Raw genomic sequence first — 18,435 nt, 5'->3', positions numbered from 1 at the left:
CGAGGCAATCCAGCGATGCACGTTTCCTCTCCGAACCAATCCGCCCGCGCGCACAGATGGAGACACAGTTTTTCATCTTTGCTTGCCTGTCGTACTCCCGCCGAATGTGAGAGAGTTGCTTTCTCTGTCCGCTGTTTCTGCATCTCTACAGTTCGTTTCTGTCTCGACCCTCTTCCCTCCTTACCATCGAACTGTATATCTTTCCACCTGTAATTCTCCACCACCCTGACTGTCTACCTATCTCTAAACATATTTATTTATATATAAGGTGTTCTATGTCCATATATATATATATATATATATATATATGTATATATATATATATGTATATATATATATATATATATATGTATATATATATATATATATATATGTATTTCGTGTGGTTCTGTATATCTCACGGCGCCGCGTTTCTGTCCGCAACCCGGGTTTGGTTCAATTCTTCTCGGCTTTAATCCTCGTCGCGCATGCGGCGAATGCGCCTGGAGAGCATTCTCTGTCTCGCTTGATCGTCGTGTCCTTTTTATTCAGGATCGTATCACTAACACATCCAATCATATATATATATATATATATATATATATATATACGTATATACACATGTATATATATATATATATATATACGTATATATATATATATATACAGGCTTATGTACCTATATATATATATATATATATATATATATATACGTATATATAGGTGTAAGTGCACAGAGACTGTCGGGATTTTGAGTATGGGGGAGGTAACTCAGCAAAGAGAGAAAGGCACAGTTTTGGCTCGCAGGCGTTTGTGTGGAGAATGCGGCTGAAGCCTGGTCGCGGTTTACGTATGTGGGCAAATCTCCAAAAGGAAAAGGCCAGCTGGAATACGCGAGGACGGCGCGGTTTTCGACGCGCCGCGACACCGCAAACTCCGCACGGGGATCTCCCCGCAAAGGGACGCAAGAGGGATGAGGGCGGAAAGGAACAACGCCGGGAAGGACCAGAGACAGAAAGAAAGAAGATAACAGAGAGAAGAAGGAGAACAGAGGGAGAGGGAACGAAACGAGGAAATGCAGAGAAGCAAGGGAGACGTGAGGGAAGAGAGGGGAGAAGAACAGGAATGAAGGAGAGGAAAAGCTGAGACACGAGCGAAAAAAGAGAAGAGATGGAGGTTGTCAGAGACCTTAACCCTGAGAGGGCTCCGGAGGTGCTGTTCTGTCGTTCGCGCGCGGTTGCAATTCTTGGTCGGTTTACGTCAAGGAAGTTTTTATCTCTAAGAACATGAAAGTGTGCGAAAGCTGTCCAAGCATCGAAAAGTGACTCCACCCCTGCGTTCACCGAAAAAAACGAAACACGTTTTTTTTTTGCCGTCCTCCCCAACACATTTTGCAGCAAGCGAGAAGGAGAGACCCAGGGAAAGACACAGAGGCCCTCTCCCGTAGCTCCTGTCCCTGTCTTTCTCCTGTATTTCTCGTTCTTTCCTCTTTCTCTCTCGTTCCTGGGAGAGCGTAGGCTGAGAAAACGTCAGCTCTCCCCCGACACATGGCCGTAGCAACCTCAACCTCGTGAAGACGCTCGCTTCAAACGAAAACGCCGGTGCACACACCAGAGGGAAATCGAGAGACGTGTACCAAAGGATATAATACACACACATGCAGATAGACACATGTATAGACAAAGACATGCATATATATGTGCATATGTATAATACGTCTATGTATAATACGCCCATCTGTAGATGCATATTTACGTCGATAGATGCGCATGTGTGTTTTTCTGTGTATTTTCTTCTCTTTCTAAGGGGGGGCTAACACGAACAGCGAGGAGCACTCCGCCACTCGAACGGAGACAGTTTTTCAACGCAGCCCCCGCGCGGCATGCGCCTACTTTTGTTGGTCTTTTGAGCAGGAACTTGCCTAGGCGAAGAGGTTCTACAAACGCGAAAGAGTGGTGAAGACGGAAAGTGATCCTTTCTTGCGAACCTGTACATTTCTGAAGAATCACAGGCGGTCCGAAACTTCCTCTGGCCTATCCACAGATGTGTGGCGCAAGTACACTATCCATCCCCGCCCAGATGACCCCGACGCCACGTATTCCATATATATATATATATATATATATATATATATATATATATATATATGGAAATGGTGTACAGACAAGTATATACGTAGAAGTATATAAACGTGGATATATCTACATGGGTGTATATATTCATAGCGCGTGTGTAGGTCTCTCGAAATGTATATCACTGGGTGTTTGAGGTGGAGTTGTGTATCTGAGTCAAGGCGCGTCCGCGGCTGCATTTTTGCCAAGATCTCGGAAAGAACCGAAGCACATGCCGTTCGTCTTGGTCGCCTCTGACAGACTCCCAACTGGGGATGAAACGTTGCAGTGCTTTGCATTCCCTAGACCTGAATTCGAAGGGAAGGTTGCTGGCAGGCGTGTGTGCGTCGGAAGCAAGACGTGTCTGTTTGAAGCATTCCCCTGAACCTCGGCACCGGAAGAAAAAAAACGATTCAAAGTGCGGCGCGGCAGACCCGAAGCCTTCCTTGTCGCCGAGCAAACGGCTTCCCCCGCAGACAACCTCTCACGTCTCGCCCTACCTCTCGGAAAAGCAAACATGGTAAACGCGAACTCAGGTGTGCACCGATAGGCAGGCCTCTACAGAGCTACAGACGCCCACGCAGCTGCATCAATCGCATATATATGCAAACGTACATATGCGCACCTAGATGCATGCATACATGAACATCCATGCACTGGCAGATACACGTGAATGTACAAATATATACATATACGGATATATATATATATATACGTGTGTATATATACAATTATTTGTGTAGAGATGTTATTGAGAGGCAAGCCTTAAGCATCTCGGCAGACGCGTGTGTGTTCGCCCTCGTGTCATCCCAGGTTTACGCCTGGAAGAAAATGTGTCGCGAAGTCTTTAGAAAAGAGAATTGCTCCCGAAGTGTGAAGGAACCGATTTCCACTGCATTTCAAACGATGCAAGATGAGACAAAAAAGTAAGCAAAAAACGCGATATACGCACACGCTAGGCACGAGCGTACACCATCGTAAGACCATATATATATATATATATATATATATATAGTTGGAAATGCGCATCTCTGTAAAGATGTTCCAAAACAAAGACAAAAGCACGGATGCGTGCACGCCCCCGTCGTATTCAAAGGCTTTATCTCATATGTATCTATATATCTATATAGACGTATAGATTTCTGCACGCGTCTGTGAGCTCTTATCGCGTGATAAAAGAGACGTTCAGAAACGACTGCGCCACGGAGAGACGGAGACGAGGCGCCCCCACGTTTCTCCTTTCCATGTTCCTTGAACTCGCAACGGTGAAGAGCACACAGAAAGAAAATCCATCACTCACCCACACGCACACACACATTTCACCACATCTAGATATACATACCTATATATATATATATATGTATATATAAATATGTATGTTTACAAGTGTGGCGACATATATGATATATGCGTTTGCATCCCTGGTGAGGCCGGGAAAAGTTTCCCCCTTTGGTTTCTTTGAACGCTTTGTTTTTCCCTAAACCAGGATCCGAGTGCGTTTCGCGGCAGGCTCCTCTTCCCCGTGCCCCGCCGTCGCTTCCCCATTCGCGCATTCCGCAGATCCCTGCTCGGCCTTTCCAGTTTGCGCGTCTCCTCCTTTGAGATGCGCCAAACCGCCTTCGCCTCGAGCGACCGCCTCGCCGTTCGCCGAGGTTTCTCGCCCCTCCTCTCGAGGCGGACTGGACTCACTGCCGACATCGCTGTGTCCGCGAGAAGGCGCGGCGTCATGCCTGTCAATTCCCTCCTCGCCTTTCTCTGCGGGCAGGGACGCGGGGACATCCTCGCGCGCAGATCCGCCTCCCCCCTGACTACTCGACGCATGCAGTTTCGCCTCGTCCGTCGAGGCGAGAGGCTGCGGCGCACCCCGCCCTGCCTCGGCAGCCTCCCGGGTCGTCCCTCGGAGTGTCTCCTGGGGTCTCCTCCCGCCTACGGTCGAAGACGCTGGAGTCGAAGACGCCGGAGGCGAAGCTGAAGCAGTTGGGGAAGAGTAGGAGGGAGAGTGTGGAAAGGCGGGAAAGGAAGCGAAGGCTGCGCGCCCGCGTTTCAGCAGTTCGTGCTGTTGTCGGCGAGTGCTCTGGCGAGTGCCGGGGCCCGAGGCTGCGATGCCCGTTGCGTCGGCGAGGAAGGACGCGGGTTCTTGACGCATGCCGTTGAACGAGGAAGACGCGAAGTTACCACCTTCCGCTAAGACGTGTTTGGAGCCTCGCGCCTCCTTCTCGTTCTCCTTGAAGTGCGTCCCTTCGTCTGCGAGGCTGCCTCGTCGACCGTTCGGAGTCGGCCGAGCGTGGCCTTGGCGACAACGAAGAAAGTCGCACAGCGCAGGCGGCGGCGCGTCCGGAAGGAAGTTCCGAAACTGCAGCCCCGGCCGCCAGTAATTCAGAAATCGAGACTCGCAAATCCCGTAAAACTGCCACGCTCCCGGCAACTTGCTCAGCTTCTGACACTTGCATCTGCGCGAGAAAACGAGGCAGACATCTCCACTTTAACAAGAGAAAAAAATGCTTTTGATCTCAACAGAGAAAGACGCAGCTACTTCCACATGTACAGCAGGCTGTGTACGCAAAGATGTCGACGTGTAGATGTCCCTGCGTACCTGCAGAGACTGTCTAATTCATCCCTACCGGATAGACGCACATCTACATCCTGGCACGAAAAGCTCTATACATCGTTCCTTTACATCGCAGGTCACACATACATATATATATATATATATATATATATATTTAAGTCGAGAGTTTACAGCTTCGTGTGTGAAGACGTGGCCAACATGGTGTTCGCGTTCGGTAGGGAGAGCCCTTTTTACGTTCATCCTGTTGATGTCCACTTGTGTCGCGTTTTGTTTTTGTCTGTGTCCACATATATGTGTCGGTTTCACGTATTTTTTCGCTAAATGCCAGCCCGAGTTTCCGCGTTTCAAGAGCTTACTTGACGGTGGGGTGGTCATTGTGGCTGCCGCCGTCGAGTTCCGTTTCCCAGTGTTTGGAGAGCATGAGAGACTCCGTGAGGAATTTGACGGCGTCTCTGGGAAAGAGAAGCAGCGCCTTCTCCGTGCAGCTTACGAGGCGATACGGGTTCTTCGTGCCTCGACTGCTCGCCCCCGCGCCCCCCGGCGCTGCGCCTCCAGGCGATGCTCCGACCGCGCCCGAAGGCTCGTCGGGCCACTCGAAGGCCTGCGCGAAAACGCGGAGACAGAGGGCTTTCATCAGCAACGCCGAGAACTCCGGAGGCAGGGAGCGACGACACCTGAGGCGGGAGCGCAAAAAAACAGGCAACGGGGAATGAAACGCGGAATACAAAAAACGAGAGGAGAACGCACAGGTCAATCTGCCGTGTGTGGTGATGCGTGATTCACGCATGCAATAAACATACGGAGGCAGCGAGAAAAGAAAGGGCCGATGGACCGATGTACGAGAACACGCAACAGCCACTGGTCTCACAGATCTCGAGAAAGGAGGGTCCAGCACGAGCGCAGATGCGTCGCGATAAAGACAAGATCCGTGCGGACACAGATTTGTTGGCTGACGTATCTCTAGATGTTCTCGTATAAACAAAAGGGGGACAGGCAGGTGTTGTGTCGGTGGGTAGCTAAACATCGGAAGATACACCTGAAGAAATGTATTGAGATAGACCGACACGTGAATTTTGGCAGTGTGGAATAGGTGAGGGCTGAGCGTGTGGTGCGCCGCCCACGGGGGGGAGTTCTCTCTTTTTCTGGAAAGAAAAGCCCGCGCTTGCGTTTCACTGACCACATGCCTCGAATGGATCTTTCATGCTCATCGACGACTTCGACGACGCCGCCTCCCACTGGGCAATATTCAGCCTGTCCAGTTCCCTTTTTTTGCACAGATTCTTCGACGACGACGAGGACGAAGCCGACGGAGGAGGGCGCAGAGAGGATCTGAACGACTTCTTCAGTCTGCTTCGCTGCTAGATCTGGATTCGGCTGTCGCGTCAGCTCGTCTCGCGGATTCGATCGCGTGCAAGAGAAGGACCGGTTTTTGAGGATTTTCTCGTAGATGCCCTGGCGCGTTTTCTCCGCGTCCGGGACGTTCACGATCGGCAGGCGCAGGACGAACGACCGCAAGTGGAGCGCCGCAAACACAGCCTCCGTTCGGCTGTTGATGAGTTCCTGCTGGGCGGTGTACGAAGAGGACGAGAGCGACATGGTGAAGAAACGTAAAAGAACGCGAGGAAAAAGGCAGTCGAGGAGGCGCGACGACGCGCGCTTCGCGCGACAAGACGGGAAGAGGGGGTTATCGAAACGAACGAACCGGGGACCAGAAACAGGGGGGTGTCTAGGGCTCAAACGAGAAAAAGTGCAGGTGAGCCGGCGGCATAAGATGCGCAACGAAGAGACAAGGAAAGACGGAAAGGAACAAGAAGGCTTCTGAAGAGAAGCGCAGAGAAGGAGAGAAGCGACGGCGAGCAGGGGAGCTCGAGGCACAAGGCCGAAGAGTAGGACATGCCCCCCCTCCGCGAAACAGACGGACTCCCGAGGAACCGGGGAAATGGCCGCGTGATGGGCAGATATCTAAGCGAGGAGGGTGTACAGGCGTGAAGGGGGGGACTGCGGAAGAGGAATCCAAGTGGTAAGTGAAAGGGGACTGAGCGCGAGACGAGAAAAAGTTGAAACAGCCGAGGGGAACGGCGAAGTGTGGAGGTTCAGGTGTACATACACCTGAGAAGAGGCGATCTGTTTCCCTCCACAGATGGGCGGTGGCTGTTTTCCGGGTTGTTTGGACGCATCAGGTCAAGTGCACATCGTTCAGATTTCGGTTTCTTGAAGCGAATTCCGAAGCGGCGTGGACGAAGCGGCGCGCGGGCGCACAGGACGGTGCGCGTTGCGGGCCACTTGTCAGGCTTTGTGATCTGAGAAACCCGCGTTGAAATGAGAAACGAGCACAGGCGCCAGTCTGTGGTCCGTCCAGCGGACAAACCAGCGAAGGAAAGCCTTGGCGCGCGTTCTGGAGACGCGGGTGGAAGCGTGGACGGGGAGCGCGAGTGGGTTTCCCGCGCATCTCCTTCTGCAGAAAGACGAGCGAGGGTTCAGCGTTACCCAGTCCCTGGCCCGGAGTAGCAAGACGTTCCGTAGTTTTTCGGTGCGCGGCAACGCAGACAAAGAAAAGATCGAAAAGACAAGAGAGGCGGTCTTGCTAACGCCGACATGTCGCTGGGAGGCGAACCGACGCGCGGAACGGCGAGGGGGAAAGGTGCGCGGGATCCGCAAGGAAGAAATCTGGACAGAACGCAAAGGCACGCGTCGCTGGGGACGGAAACTGAGAGTGCATGGCCTTTCTCTCGAGTTCGCCGTCTGAACAAAACGTCGGAGAGCGCGCGCTTCGAGGGAGGCGAGGTCTGTCGCTGCACACCTTGACAGCTCTCCCGCGAGAGGAAACGCTGCACACTGTGTCGAAAGTGCGGTCCCGTCGAGCGACTTGGCGGAAAACTCGAAGGCCCGCGAAACGCCGGAAGTTATAACAACGGATTTTAAAACAACGGCTTCTTTAAGAACGCGTTGACAAGTGAGGTTCTCTCTCGCCGCGCACCGCGCGGCAGTGGAATCGCGCGAAAAAACAAGACACGCAGAAGCAAAACTGCCACAGACAAGTGCGCTGCGAGAGCAAGATGCAATAACGCTCACCCCTCGCCCTGGCAGAGATCCCTTCGTTTTCGTCTTTTCCCTTTCTTGACTCGCCGGCGCCGTTCCTGAGCGCTCCTCATTGGCAACAGTTTGAAAGAAAAGGGTGCTTGCAACGCCTTGCCACGCCTGAAACGTCACCGCACGACTGATTCCAGTGCACTTTTGACTGTGGACGATGTAGTCCCCCCCCCCCCGAGTCGCGGGCCAGCGTCGAGGAGCGGAAAAGACGGTGAAAGAATCCCCGGGAAAGAATCGCCCCAACGCACCAAATCCGCGAACATACGCGTCATCCACGCGTGTTCATGACGGAAATCGTGGAGGCAGAAGCTGGGAAGCGCTGGGAGAAAAAGGAAAAGAGAGGCAGGTTAACAGAGAACACAAGTGAGGAAGGTCGAGCAGGAAGCGCAGTCTCTCTGCAGGCCTGATTCACTCTTTGTTTCGTTTTTGGGGGTTTTGGAGAGACAAGAATCGGCAGGCTTTGTTCTCCTCACAAAACTGAAGGCGACAGTTTTTTCTGTGTGTCAGTGCACTTTTAAAGAAGTTCTCTCCACTTTCCCAACCGGGCGCACTCAGTCCCCGACCGGATGTGTCACTCTGCCAGTGTCTAGGCAGTTAAATAAGAACTCGTGTTTTCCAAGAAATTCTCTTTCCACGGAGAGTTTTTCTGCCTGTCGCAGGAATGTGGCAACAAGCGCCAGGAGACTAACAAAGAGTGGAAAACCACGAAAGTGAACTCACCTAACTGAAAGGTGACGTAGAGAATTGACGCAGACGCACCAAGCAAACACCTTGAACTGGAATGGGGAGTAGACGACGAAATCCACTACCCCAGAAAAAGCGCTCACTTGTTAGCTCACTGCGTACTTCGGATCAGACCAAAAGAGCGGCGCGGCCTGTGTGGCGCTAAGCGACTTCGGCAACAAAAAGTCTTATAGACACAGACCTCGCGAGTACTCCCGGACGAGAACACGAAGAGCTCTACACGGATTTCCCATAGCAAGAAGGGTACTCTCTGAGACAGAGGTGTTCTGTTTTCCTCCGTTTTCCAACAGCATGCGCGAAAATCGCTGGAACGGGAACAAAGAGGCTGCACCAGGCGAGAGATCCACGTGGAAACGTACACGTTGTTGATCTTCCATCGGGACAACAGCTTTCCGATTTTTGCCGGAATTCCAGTGCGCTGCTTTCTTTCGATACACGGCGAGAGAAAGCGAAAGAGAAGCTGAGTAGAAAGAGACAAGGAGAGACATATTCGACAGAAGGAAGATGAGAGTAGTACTAGTAGTAGTAGTAGTGGAGAAAGGGGGGATTGTGAAGCAGAGAAACAGAAAGAGTGAAGACCTATCGAGACGGATCCTCGGGAGCGCGCGCGATTGCTCTCAGGTGGTTTCATCTCCGCCGTCCCTTCAGAAGAAGAGTTTTTCCGCCGCTTCAGGATTGACAAGTCGCTAAGACGCGGCGGTCCTACCTAAATTGTAAACCCTCCTTGCTGCTTACCTTCTTTCTTCTTCCCTGCTTTGTTCCAGTCCTCTTTCCTTTTGCCTCTCCTTTCCCGCTCGCTTCTTTCTCCCTGTTGAGGGGTACCAGCCCCTGTCGATCTCTCATTTGCACTCAACACAGACAGGTGACAACAGACAAGCCTTGTCGACTCGTCCGACCGCCCCCTGAGAGAAATTCGTTTTACAATTTCCGTTTTCTCTCGCGCCAAACTTCCACACACACTCCGGCATCCTCTCCACTGGGCATGCAGACAGCCGGTTCCCCAAGGTTGTGAGCAATTCCTCGTGTTCCATCACCAAAGGAATTTCTTACGGAACTCAAAAACCTGGCCTCCCCAGCTACTCGCCACAGACACTGGGTGTGGTGCGTCTACCGGGAGTGTGCATGCTACAAAAAGCCCCGAAATTTTCAGTTCTACTTCCTGGCAAATGCAACTTGCGAGGCAGAGACAGCCAGGGGACACAAACGAGATTCAGTGTGAAAGCGCGTCTTGCCTACCTACGCGAGAGAAGCGGAAAAGGCGAGTGACGCTGTTACACGACAGAGGAACAAAGAACACCCGGTATTCAGCCGGAAACCTTTTTCTGTGTCTATCGTCCTCTCGCTTTCTCTGCGCTTCGCTCTTTCCAGTTTTTTCTGCCTTCTTCTCCCGTCTTCTGTCTCTTTCCTTCTGTCTCTTTCTCTGTGTGAGTCTGGCTCACACTCCCTTTCTCGATCTCTTTCTCTCTCAGCCATTCTTTCTATCGCTCTCTGTTTGCCTCTCTCTCGATAAAGAAGGGTATGGCGAAGGAGCGGGAAACGGCCAGAGGGGATTCTCGCTGTTTTCTCAGAGGCGTCTCGATCCTCAAGAGGAGACGGAGTTTTCCGTTGCCAGCTCGTGACGGGATTCCGCCTGAAGGCGTTTGCTCCGCAGGGGAATACCCGCGATTCTTCGAAAGACAAACTGTCGACGAGTGACGGAGACACGGACGGCGACGCGGACGGCGACGCATTTCGCGTCCGCCCAAGTTGAAACAAAGCGTGCGCAAGGAAGAGGGGAAAAGAGAGGTAGAGAGAAAGAGAGAGAAGAAAAAAGAGAGGGAAAAAGAGCAGCAAGTGGATGTGCGAGAAAAATGACCGCCGCAGCTCTGAGGGGACTATTTTTTTCGCAACAGAAACCGGTTTTCTGCATGCATGCGAAAACGATGAACCAACGTGGACTTTGTCTTCTCTGGGACGTCGGGTGTCCATTGTTGATTTTTCCCGCTTCCTTCTGTCTTTCTTTCTTTCTTCTTGCTTCCTTCTTCGTCCTTCTCTTGTTCAGAACCCTGACACTCTGGCCCCAAAGAGGACATCCTCCAGTTGTCTCTCTCTCGTTGTCTCCTTCCGTCGTCTTTTGTTTTCCACAAACCGTGCTCCCTGAGAATCCGCGTCCACGGCGGTTTCTGTGTCCTCCGGAAGTTCTTTCTTCTCTCTTTCTCTGGCCGTTTCTGACAATCGTGCACTGCCACAATTCCCCTGTGCCTGGTCTTCCGACGCCTTCCGTGTCTCTGCCCAGAGTGGTAGACGGCTGCATGCATGCTGGAGCACACAGCGTCTCTCGGATTCTTTTGTCGATTTGCGTGAGGTCTTTCCGAACCTCCTCTCTCCGCTCGAGCCGTTTGCTTTTCACGCGCTTTTCTCCTTGCAGCTTTCCAGACGTTTCCTCTCGGCAGAAACACCCTGAACTCGCCATCTCTCAAGACGCGCGGATCTGCTCCGAACGACATTCTCGTCCACAGCTGAAGAAAGTCTCATCAACAACGGCAGAACAGAAGTGAAGGAGAAAGTGTTTCGCTCCATCCTTCCCTTCTGCTCTTTTCTGAAGCCGCTCTGGCCATCTTTGCCTCCGCTTTCCCGATCGTTCGCATCGCGACTGAACCACCATGGCAACTCTCGGCCGTCTTCTTTCTTCCGTCCTTCTTCTTGCTCTCGTCGCCCTCTCTTCTCTCTCTTTCACCCAACGCGCAAATCCTTCCTCCCTTTCTTCTTCCCTTTCTTCTTCCCTTTCTTCTTCCCTTTCTTCCCTTCCTGCTCTTTCTTCCTTTTCTCTCTCTCTCGTCTCCGGCGCAGCGGCTGCGACGGCAGCGGATCCCGCTTCGAACACGCCAGCGGAAGAGGAAGACGACGACGGTGAGAATGTTTTTTTATCCGGAGCTTTGGTGGAGATATCCCCAATGTGCGTGAGTAAATATAGAGAGTGGGTATGCGCAGCTTGCGACGGTGAATATCCGGAAGTCCCCAGAGAGAAGACGGTGGCGCGGAGCCGGGAATCCCGCGGGCGGTTGAGATATGTTGCGCCTAGATTTCGAGGCAGTCGGGCAAGGCGCATTCCCTTGTCGAGAGGAAGAGAGAAGTCGAGGGAGTTCGTCTCGAGGTTCAGGAATGAGAGAGGGGGAGATCCTTGTTGCCACAGTTTCCTGAGCAGGGAGGCGCAAGACAAGGCTTTCCTTCCTCTGAGGCTGTCTTCCTCTTGCAGAAGACGAATTCATTTACCAAGACACTCCGGAAACACCGACCATCTCGGCGGGCGATTCCCGAGGTAAGGGAACAAGAAGAAACGTTAAACGTATAGATCAGGCTACGGCGCTCTCCAAATCCGGCGCTGGTCCCTCGCGAAACAGACGAGCCGCAAGCGAGCACCGAAATTCCACTTTCATAGATCTGAGCCGAACTCGAGGAATTCCGGAACGCGGGTGGTGGGGGGGGGGGGGGGGACTGAAGGGGAGACTCCTGAAGATTGCACAGTTTGAAAAAGGAGACTCCGGAAGATTGCAGTGCGACGAAATAGCGGAGAACCGAGAAGGAAGAAGATATTTGTGCGGCCTTGTTCTTTGATGTTCCTTTGGTGTAGACAGCACGCGCTTCGGTACATCGACGCTGGCAAGAACCATGGGTCTTTTTTAGACGCTTCCGGGACTGCAATGGTTCTTTCGGCGCTGAAGTTCCACGGTCGTCTCTCGTCTCTTTCTCTGTCGTGCTCTTCTTTTCTACTTCGTTTCCCGCCTCTCTCGTGTTTACGTCCTGTTTCCTCCCGCCTCTATTGTGACCGTCTCTCTCTCCTTGTCTCTCTGTTCTCGCAGGAGCCCAGACAGAGGGTCAAGGAAAGGCGGAGAAGCCGTCCCCTTCCCATCCTTCTCGAGTTCCGAAAGAGAAGTCGTACATACCAGAAGTTATCTTTGCGTGTGTTCTCATCCTCGCCGTCGCCGTCGCGTTCTGGGGGAAAAACAAAAATGTTCAAGTTGCAGATGCCTGGTAAGACGCGAGAGAGAAAGAGGCGTTCTGCTCTGGCTTTACTAAACGCATGTGTCGACTTCAAATGATGTCGCTGACCGCGCTTCTTCCGCTGACGCGCTGGACCAGAATGTGCAACTTCGGGCTCCGCGAAGAGCCGACAAGAGAGAAGAACGAGGGTTCCCTTTGTCGTCTTCGTTCACGTCGTTCCCCTGACGGAGAGGGCGAGGCGATGGAAGAATCGTTTACCTCACCTCGTTGCCGACGTTGAGGTGACAGCTCGCCTCGCAGACGAGCGTGACATGCCGCGCCTCTTTGCTTTCCCTTTCCCGTCTCTTTTGCGTCTTTGCCCTCCCTCTCTTCTCTCTCTCTTCCGTCCTCTCTTCTTCCTCTCTTCTGCTTGTCCCTTGTTTTCTTTCTCTCTTCACCTTTCGCGCGCTTTCCGGTGCGTTTTCCACTCCGAGGCTGTGTCACTTTCGGGTACCATCTGCGTCTTCATCCTTTGCTATCTCTGTGGCCGTAGTGCTTCGAAAAGGCGAAGGTGATTCGCCTCTTTGTGAGGATTTTTTTCAGGATTGGGTCGGTCGCCCCTCTTTTGAAAGAAAATTTTGCCGTCGTGGGGTATGAGAACTCTTACCTCGTAATGAAGGCGTACAACGTCTTTGAGCTGTACTGCACGGGACGAAGAAACTGTTTCTACCTCCATGGCGTCTTGCAAGTGAGACAAGCCTTTTTCCAAAAGCGTCCGCATGCGGTTCGTACAGAAAAGGCCATACTTCCCGAAGCTCCGCACTCTCGCCTCTCCGCTCTCTGCGTAGAAGATGCCATCTCTCTATCCGCGTCGATCTTTGCGCTTCTCTCTCGGTATCTCCCGACCTTTCTCTGTCATAATCCATCTTTCTGTCTCTCTCTCCCATCTATCTATCTCTCTATCTGTGTATGTACGTCGATTCCTTTTTACGTGTATGTATGTATGTATGTATGTATGTATGTATGTATGTATGTTTGTATGCATGCATGCATGCATGCATGTATGTGTATGCATTTGTTTGCTTATTGATGTATTGTCTATATCACTCTCCCTCGCTATGCTTGTTCGGCTGTGTTTTTGCATCTCCACATGCCTCTATATCTCTCTGCATGTGGAGCTGCAGATGTATGTGCGTGCACATGTGAAAACCTGGGTACAGAGTTTTGGCAGATACACAGGCGAAGCCATGTATATATATATATATATATATATATACTGACTTAGATCGAAAGAGCCCGAGTGAGGTGGGGCGTTTTGCGAGAAGTGTTTGTTTATTTCTTTCGAATCCAAGATGTCTGGTGTGTCTTTTCGCTTTTCTGCCAGTGTTTGCCCCGGCAGTGTCTGTGGCGCTACTTTTTTCTCCAACCGCTGTTTCGCTCGCAAGCAGAAGATTCTGCGAACAGCGTAACTTTGGAAGTTCTTCTGCCGCCGTCTTCTGAGCCGAGCGTTGTTGCGGTTTGCAAGCGCACGGAGCAAAAGAACCTGATGAGCAACAACTGGGACTTGGTGCGTCAACCGCGCGTTGCGTCTCCGCTCAAAGGCCACGAAGGCTCCTGAGGCGTGTCGCCGAGAGAGGGAGGAGAAAATGCGAGGGAACGGGGAGGAGACGCGCACAGACGAGAACAGAGGGGAGGTAACCCTGGCACCGTTGAGTTCTAGTGGCGACAAACACAGAAAGAGTAGAGAATGCGGAATGGGAAAGCGAAAGCGATCGAGAGACTGGGAAGAAGAAACGAGGTGAGACAGAGAAGGCGTTAACGAGAAAGCGAGAAAAGGAGAGGGAGACGGAGATGAAGAGCAAGAGAGAAAGAGAAGGTGAGAGAGAACGTCAGGAGACGGATCAAGGCGGCCGATGAGAAGTGGAAGCTGTGGAGAGCGAGGACGAATCGGAAAAAGTATTTCGGCGGTGGCGCGTGTTTTCTGTGTGACCGGTGTGTGTCAGCGCGAATTTGCCAAGGCGAGGAATGCGAACAGCAATCCAAAGCTCGGACAGTTGGCGGCGAATCTCCAGGCTTTCAGCGACACAAGCGAAGCTCTCGATGCCGTCGTTTTGGGCAACAAAACCATCCTAAAAACGATCAGTTCCTGTGCCGAGCATTTCCGCTATCTGTACTTCTCCGACGTTTGCTCGTCCCTCCACCCTTCGACTCTCGCAACTGCTGCCTCATGTGCGGCAGCGGCTGCCCCAGGCAGCTCCGCGAACAGCAGAAAGTGAGAAGAAGCAATTTTTTAAAAACCAAAAAGGAGCGCGAGACGGAGACAGCAGAAAAGGGGTCAGAGGCGAGCGGAGATGCGCGGGTGTACCTCCGAGATTTCAGATGGCGCTTTTCGGCGTGGTGGCGATATCGCGATGGCAGGAGAGAAGGGAGAAAAAGAGAGCGAGAGGAAGAAGGAGAAAGGGGGAGAACGAGACGGAGAGAGGAGAGAAAAGGGGAAAGGAGAGAGGAAGAAGGCAGCATCTGGAGACGAGCGTGCACCGCGTCACAGGCGAGAGAACCCCCGCAGTTGGAAGATGCAGGAACGAGAAAGACAGACGGCCGGGAGAAGATCAGTGACAACGAAAGAGATTGCTTTTTCTCGCTGTGGTTTCCTCTCTGCAGTCGCAGAATTCTTCGCCTCAGCTTCTTCCTTCCTCCAGTCGACCGCATGGCAGAAGTTGAGTAAGTCTGTGGATCATCTCTCTTTCGGCTTATATTCGGATATCGCTCGGGAGCCCTGGGAATAAACGCGTCAAATACGGAAAAAGGATTTTAACGGGCGTAGACGTGTTTGCGGCAATACATGCCTTTCAGTTGCGCAGTGTTTCTGGATTTTTTTGTATCTGTCTCAACGCAGCTGTCTCATCCGGGTTGATTCATCTTTGGCTGCTTTTCGTCTTTGTCCAGGCCTCTTCTTCGTCTGGCCCTCTACGTCGCCGATCAGTCGCGGCATCTGGGACTCAGCGACAAGGTGAGTGTTCAGCTTCTCTGTTTCCGGTGTTCCAGGTTTCTTTTGAAATTCGAATTCCACCAGCGCCACGGTCCCGCGCTCCCGCGTCGCTGTTGTTTATCGTTTTTCCGTGGCATGTGCTGTTTCCGCTCGCTTCCGTCCCTTTTCAAAATCGGGTTTTTTTGGTGGCCTTCCTTTCTTCTCTCGCAGAGCGTCGAGGTGGCGAAGAAGATGCGTCTGCAGTACCAAAAGGAAATGCTGAAGGAGCAAGAGGAGCAACGCCTAGAGGTAAACCTGCAGCGTGTGAATCCTATACGAACTCACGAAACACGAGACTCGGAGCGTCTGTGGAACGCCCAATCCAGAACACATCCTCCAATACACATGTCCAGCCGGCTGGGTCTGACACATGTGTGCATACGCCCCTGTTTTCACGGTGCGTATGTCGATAAGTATATCTACATAGACCTGTATGTATTTATGTAGACGTATACGTTTTCGTACGCCTTTCCCTCTGGACACACACACATAGTATGTATATATATTTATGTTTGGAGATATACATGAGTGTGTTAAATGGAACGGTGTGGGGCTGTTGTCTTCACATTGTTGCAAGAGGGGGGGGAGGTCGCAGCTGTGTCCTGGTTCCGGAGGCCTCGTCGTTTGTGCCGGCGGGGAAAATGCACGCGGCTGAATACTCAAGAAGGAATGGAGTTCCCGTTAGGTGTGGTGAGATGCCTTTGCGCGCGCAAGTGGAAGGCGGCTTGATGGCTTTCAAGGGCGAGTTGCATGTTTTCGATCTCGTGGAGAATCGGCAAGCAGAAGAGAGATAGGGGGGGATCCCAGAATGTCTTCTTTCCGATTCCTTTGAATCTTTTAGCAACTCGAGAAGCGCCGGTCGGAGAGGAAGCGCCAGGATGAAGAGAAATTCGAAAAGATGACGCCGGAGCAGCAGCGCAAATACGAAGAGAAAGAGTACAAGAAGTCTCTGAAGCAACGCGGACGCTTCAAGGTAGGGTTTTCGTCTCTTTTTTCGATTCTGACTACGGGCAGGCTTGTGACCGTTCATCTTCCGGCTCTTGTCTACGCCGCTCGCTGTTTCTCCCCATCTCGCACGCTCTCGCGATGTGTAGGTTTTCCTATTTCGGCTGTGTGCCGGGGCGAGGTTTTTTTCCCTCGACGCCGCGACGCCAGTGCTTTCGCGGTTGTTTTTTGGTTCGTGGAGAGGATGCAGAGCCGGATTTTTGTGTTTGATGGAAACCGTGAATCAACGAAAGGGTGAGGCCTTTTTTGCCGAGTTGTGGGAACGGGTTGCATGCTTCTTCGCGTTGCCTCCCTTATTCCCTCAGGTTCTCAAGATGTAAAACGACAGCCTGTTCGCCGACACGTGCGCTCAGATCTCCTTGCCATTTTCCACGTGTTTTCTTTCTCCAAACGCCACGTCGACTGGTTTTCGGCCGCTCTGTTTGGGCAGCCGCAACTCGGCACAAGGAAGAGAAGAGACGGAGGAGGGGAAAAGCGGGGAAGAAGCAGGGAGCGAACGAGCGGGGAAGCGTGGAGAGAAAAGGTAGGCGATGGAGAGGCGACGCGGAAAGGGAGAGGTGGAAAGCAGAGCGAGTGAGGAGCGAAAGCCAGAGGGGTTCCGCGCACATGCACGCGAAGGAGACAGGAGGGGAGGTTCTGGTTGCGTTCTTCGTTTCGACAGGAAACGATCGGCAGCAAAACGACGAGGGCGTTTTCCGAAAACGACGGAGACGCTCGCCACAGCAGAGAGGCGCTCGCGTCTTCTTCGGGTCCGAGTCTCTCTGCTCTTGCGGTTTTGAACCCTCGCCGCGCAGTCTCCTCTTTTCCTTTTTCGGGGTAACACGATTCTTGTCCCTGGAAAAGAACACAAAGACAACGCCTTCAGACTCTGCGCACGGCTGTACTTTTCTGTGTTTCTGCTGGCTGTGATGTCTGAAAAAAAACTCCTTTTCCCATGCCACTGGGGCTTTCCCCGTGCACCTCAACCGAACCATTTGAAAGAGTCGCCTCCAATTAATCCCGCCTTCATGAGCGGTCCGGCTTATATTCGGGGACAACGGACCAAGGCCAGTTACGTTCTCGCGCGACGGATTTAACCGTAGCGTTTTCGCGGCGACCAGCGCCGATACAGCTGCGCTTCACCACCCTGTGTCGACTCGAGGGCAGAAAAACGGCCGCGTAGAAACTACGCGTGCATGCAGGCGTCCGAAGCATGCACAAAGGCTCGAATGCCCCATCGCAGAATTGACGCATAGCTAGACACTGTCGCCAAGAGAGAGCCTTTTCTCCGTTTGTGGCGGGAGCCTGTCTCTTTCTGGATGCCCCGGCGAGTTTCTCTGCGCTGCCAATCTCCTTCCTGCCGGCTAGAGAGAGGCAAAACGAGCGCGGCAAGGGAGATGCTCCGACTCTCCTTGCTAAAATTCCAAAAGTGAAGCAGAAAGATGGAGAGAGCCCGGGTGACGCCGCAGTTCGTAAAGCCGGCTGAGAGAGAAGCCACTGCGAAAAACGTTGGGAGCTTCAACCACATGCGTTTTCCCCCGCATGCGGTTCCGTGCATGCACTTTTTCTGCGCATGCAGGTTTTGTTCGCTACGCACATCGCGAGTCGGCCGGCCAGCGCGTCGGAGGCTGAGCGGGAAGGCGGACTGTTTGGTGTTTTCACAAAAAAAAGGTGCCTGGTCTCTTTTCTTATCGAAGTACTTTGACACGCGCTTTGCCGCAGTGAAGTCATGCCATTGCACCTACGCACATGGTCCACACCGTTTTTTCCTGCCTCTCTCCTGAAACGCTGTATTCAAATATGAAGACAGACGCGTATATGTACATATATATATATATATATACATATGTGCACACGTTAGTGTTGATAAGTACCTACAAAAATTCTTCTGCCTGGGTACACATATAAGCGTTTGTAGGACAATAGGGAGATATCTGTATCTGTAAAGCATGTCTATGCATCTAGCCGTA

At 52.2% G+C, this 18,435-nt stretch overlaps 2 protein-coding genes across 2 annotated transcripts; one reads left to right on the top strand and one right to left on the bottom strand.

Annotated features, from left to right (window-relative positions):
* Positions 1 to 3,567: 3,567 nt before the first annotated feature.
* NCLIV_050040 (conserved hypothetical protein) lies at positions 3,568 to 6,255 on the bottom strand (the record flags this gene model as incomplete). The annotated part of the gene is made up of 3 exons (XM_003884557.1): positions 3,568 to 4,540; positions 5,016 to 5,333; positions 5,837 to 6,255. 3 exons carry the CDS (start codon positions 6,253 to 6,255, stop codon positions 3,568 to 3,570), a joined length of 1,710 nt encoding a protein of 569 aa, XP_003884606.1.
* A 4,880-nt stretch (positions 6,256 to 11,135) lies between these two features.
* Positions 11,136 to 16,806, top strand: NCLIV_050030 (hypothetical protein; the record flags this gene model as incomplete). The annotated part of the gene is made up of 11 exons (XM_003884556.1): positions 11,136 to 11,382; positions 11,729 to 11,791; positions 12,333 to 12,504; positions 13,057 to 13,201; positions 13,838 to 14,020; positions 14,457 to 14,725; positions 15,115 to 15,174; positions 15,400 to 15,463; positions 15,653 to 15,730; positions 16,323 to 16,454; positions 16,792 to 16,806. The coding sequence occupies 11 exons, from the start codon at positions 11,136 to 11,138 to the stop codon at positions 16,804 to 16,806; spliced, it is 1,428 nt and encodes a 475-aa protein (XP_003884605.1).
* Between the last annotated feature and the right edge of the window lie 1,629 nt (positions 16,807 to 18,435).

This window comes from Neospora caninum, chromosome X, assembly GCF_000208865.1.
Source record: "Neospora caninum Liverpool complete genome, chromosome X".
NCBI classification, from domain to species: domain Eukaryota; phylum Apicomplexa; class Conoidasida; order Eucoccidiorida; family Sarcocystidae; genus Neospora; species Neospora caninum.
This window is presented reverse-complemented; position numbering and strand designations above follow the sequence as displayed.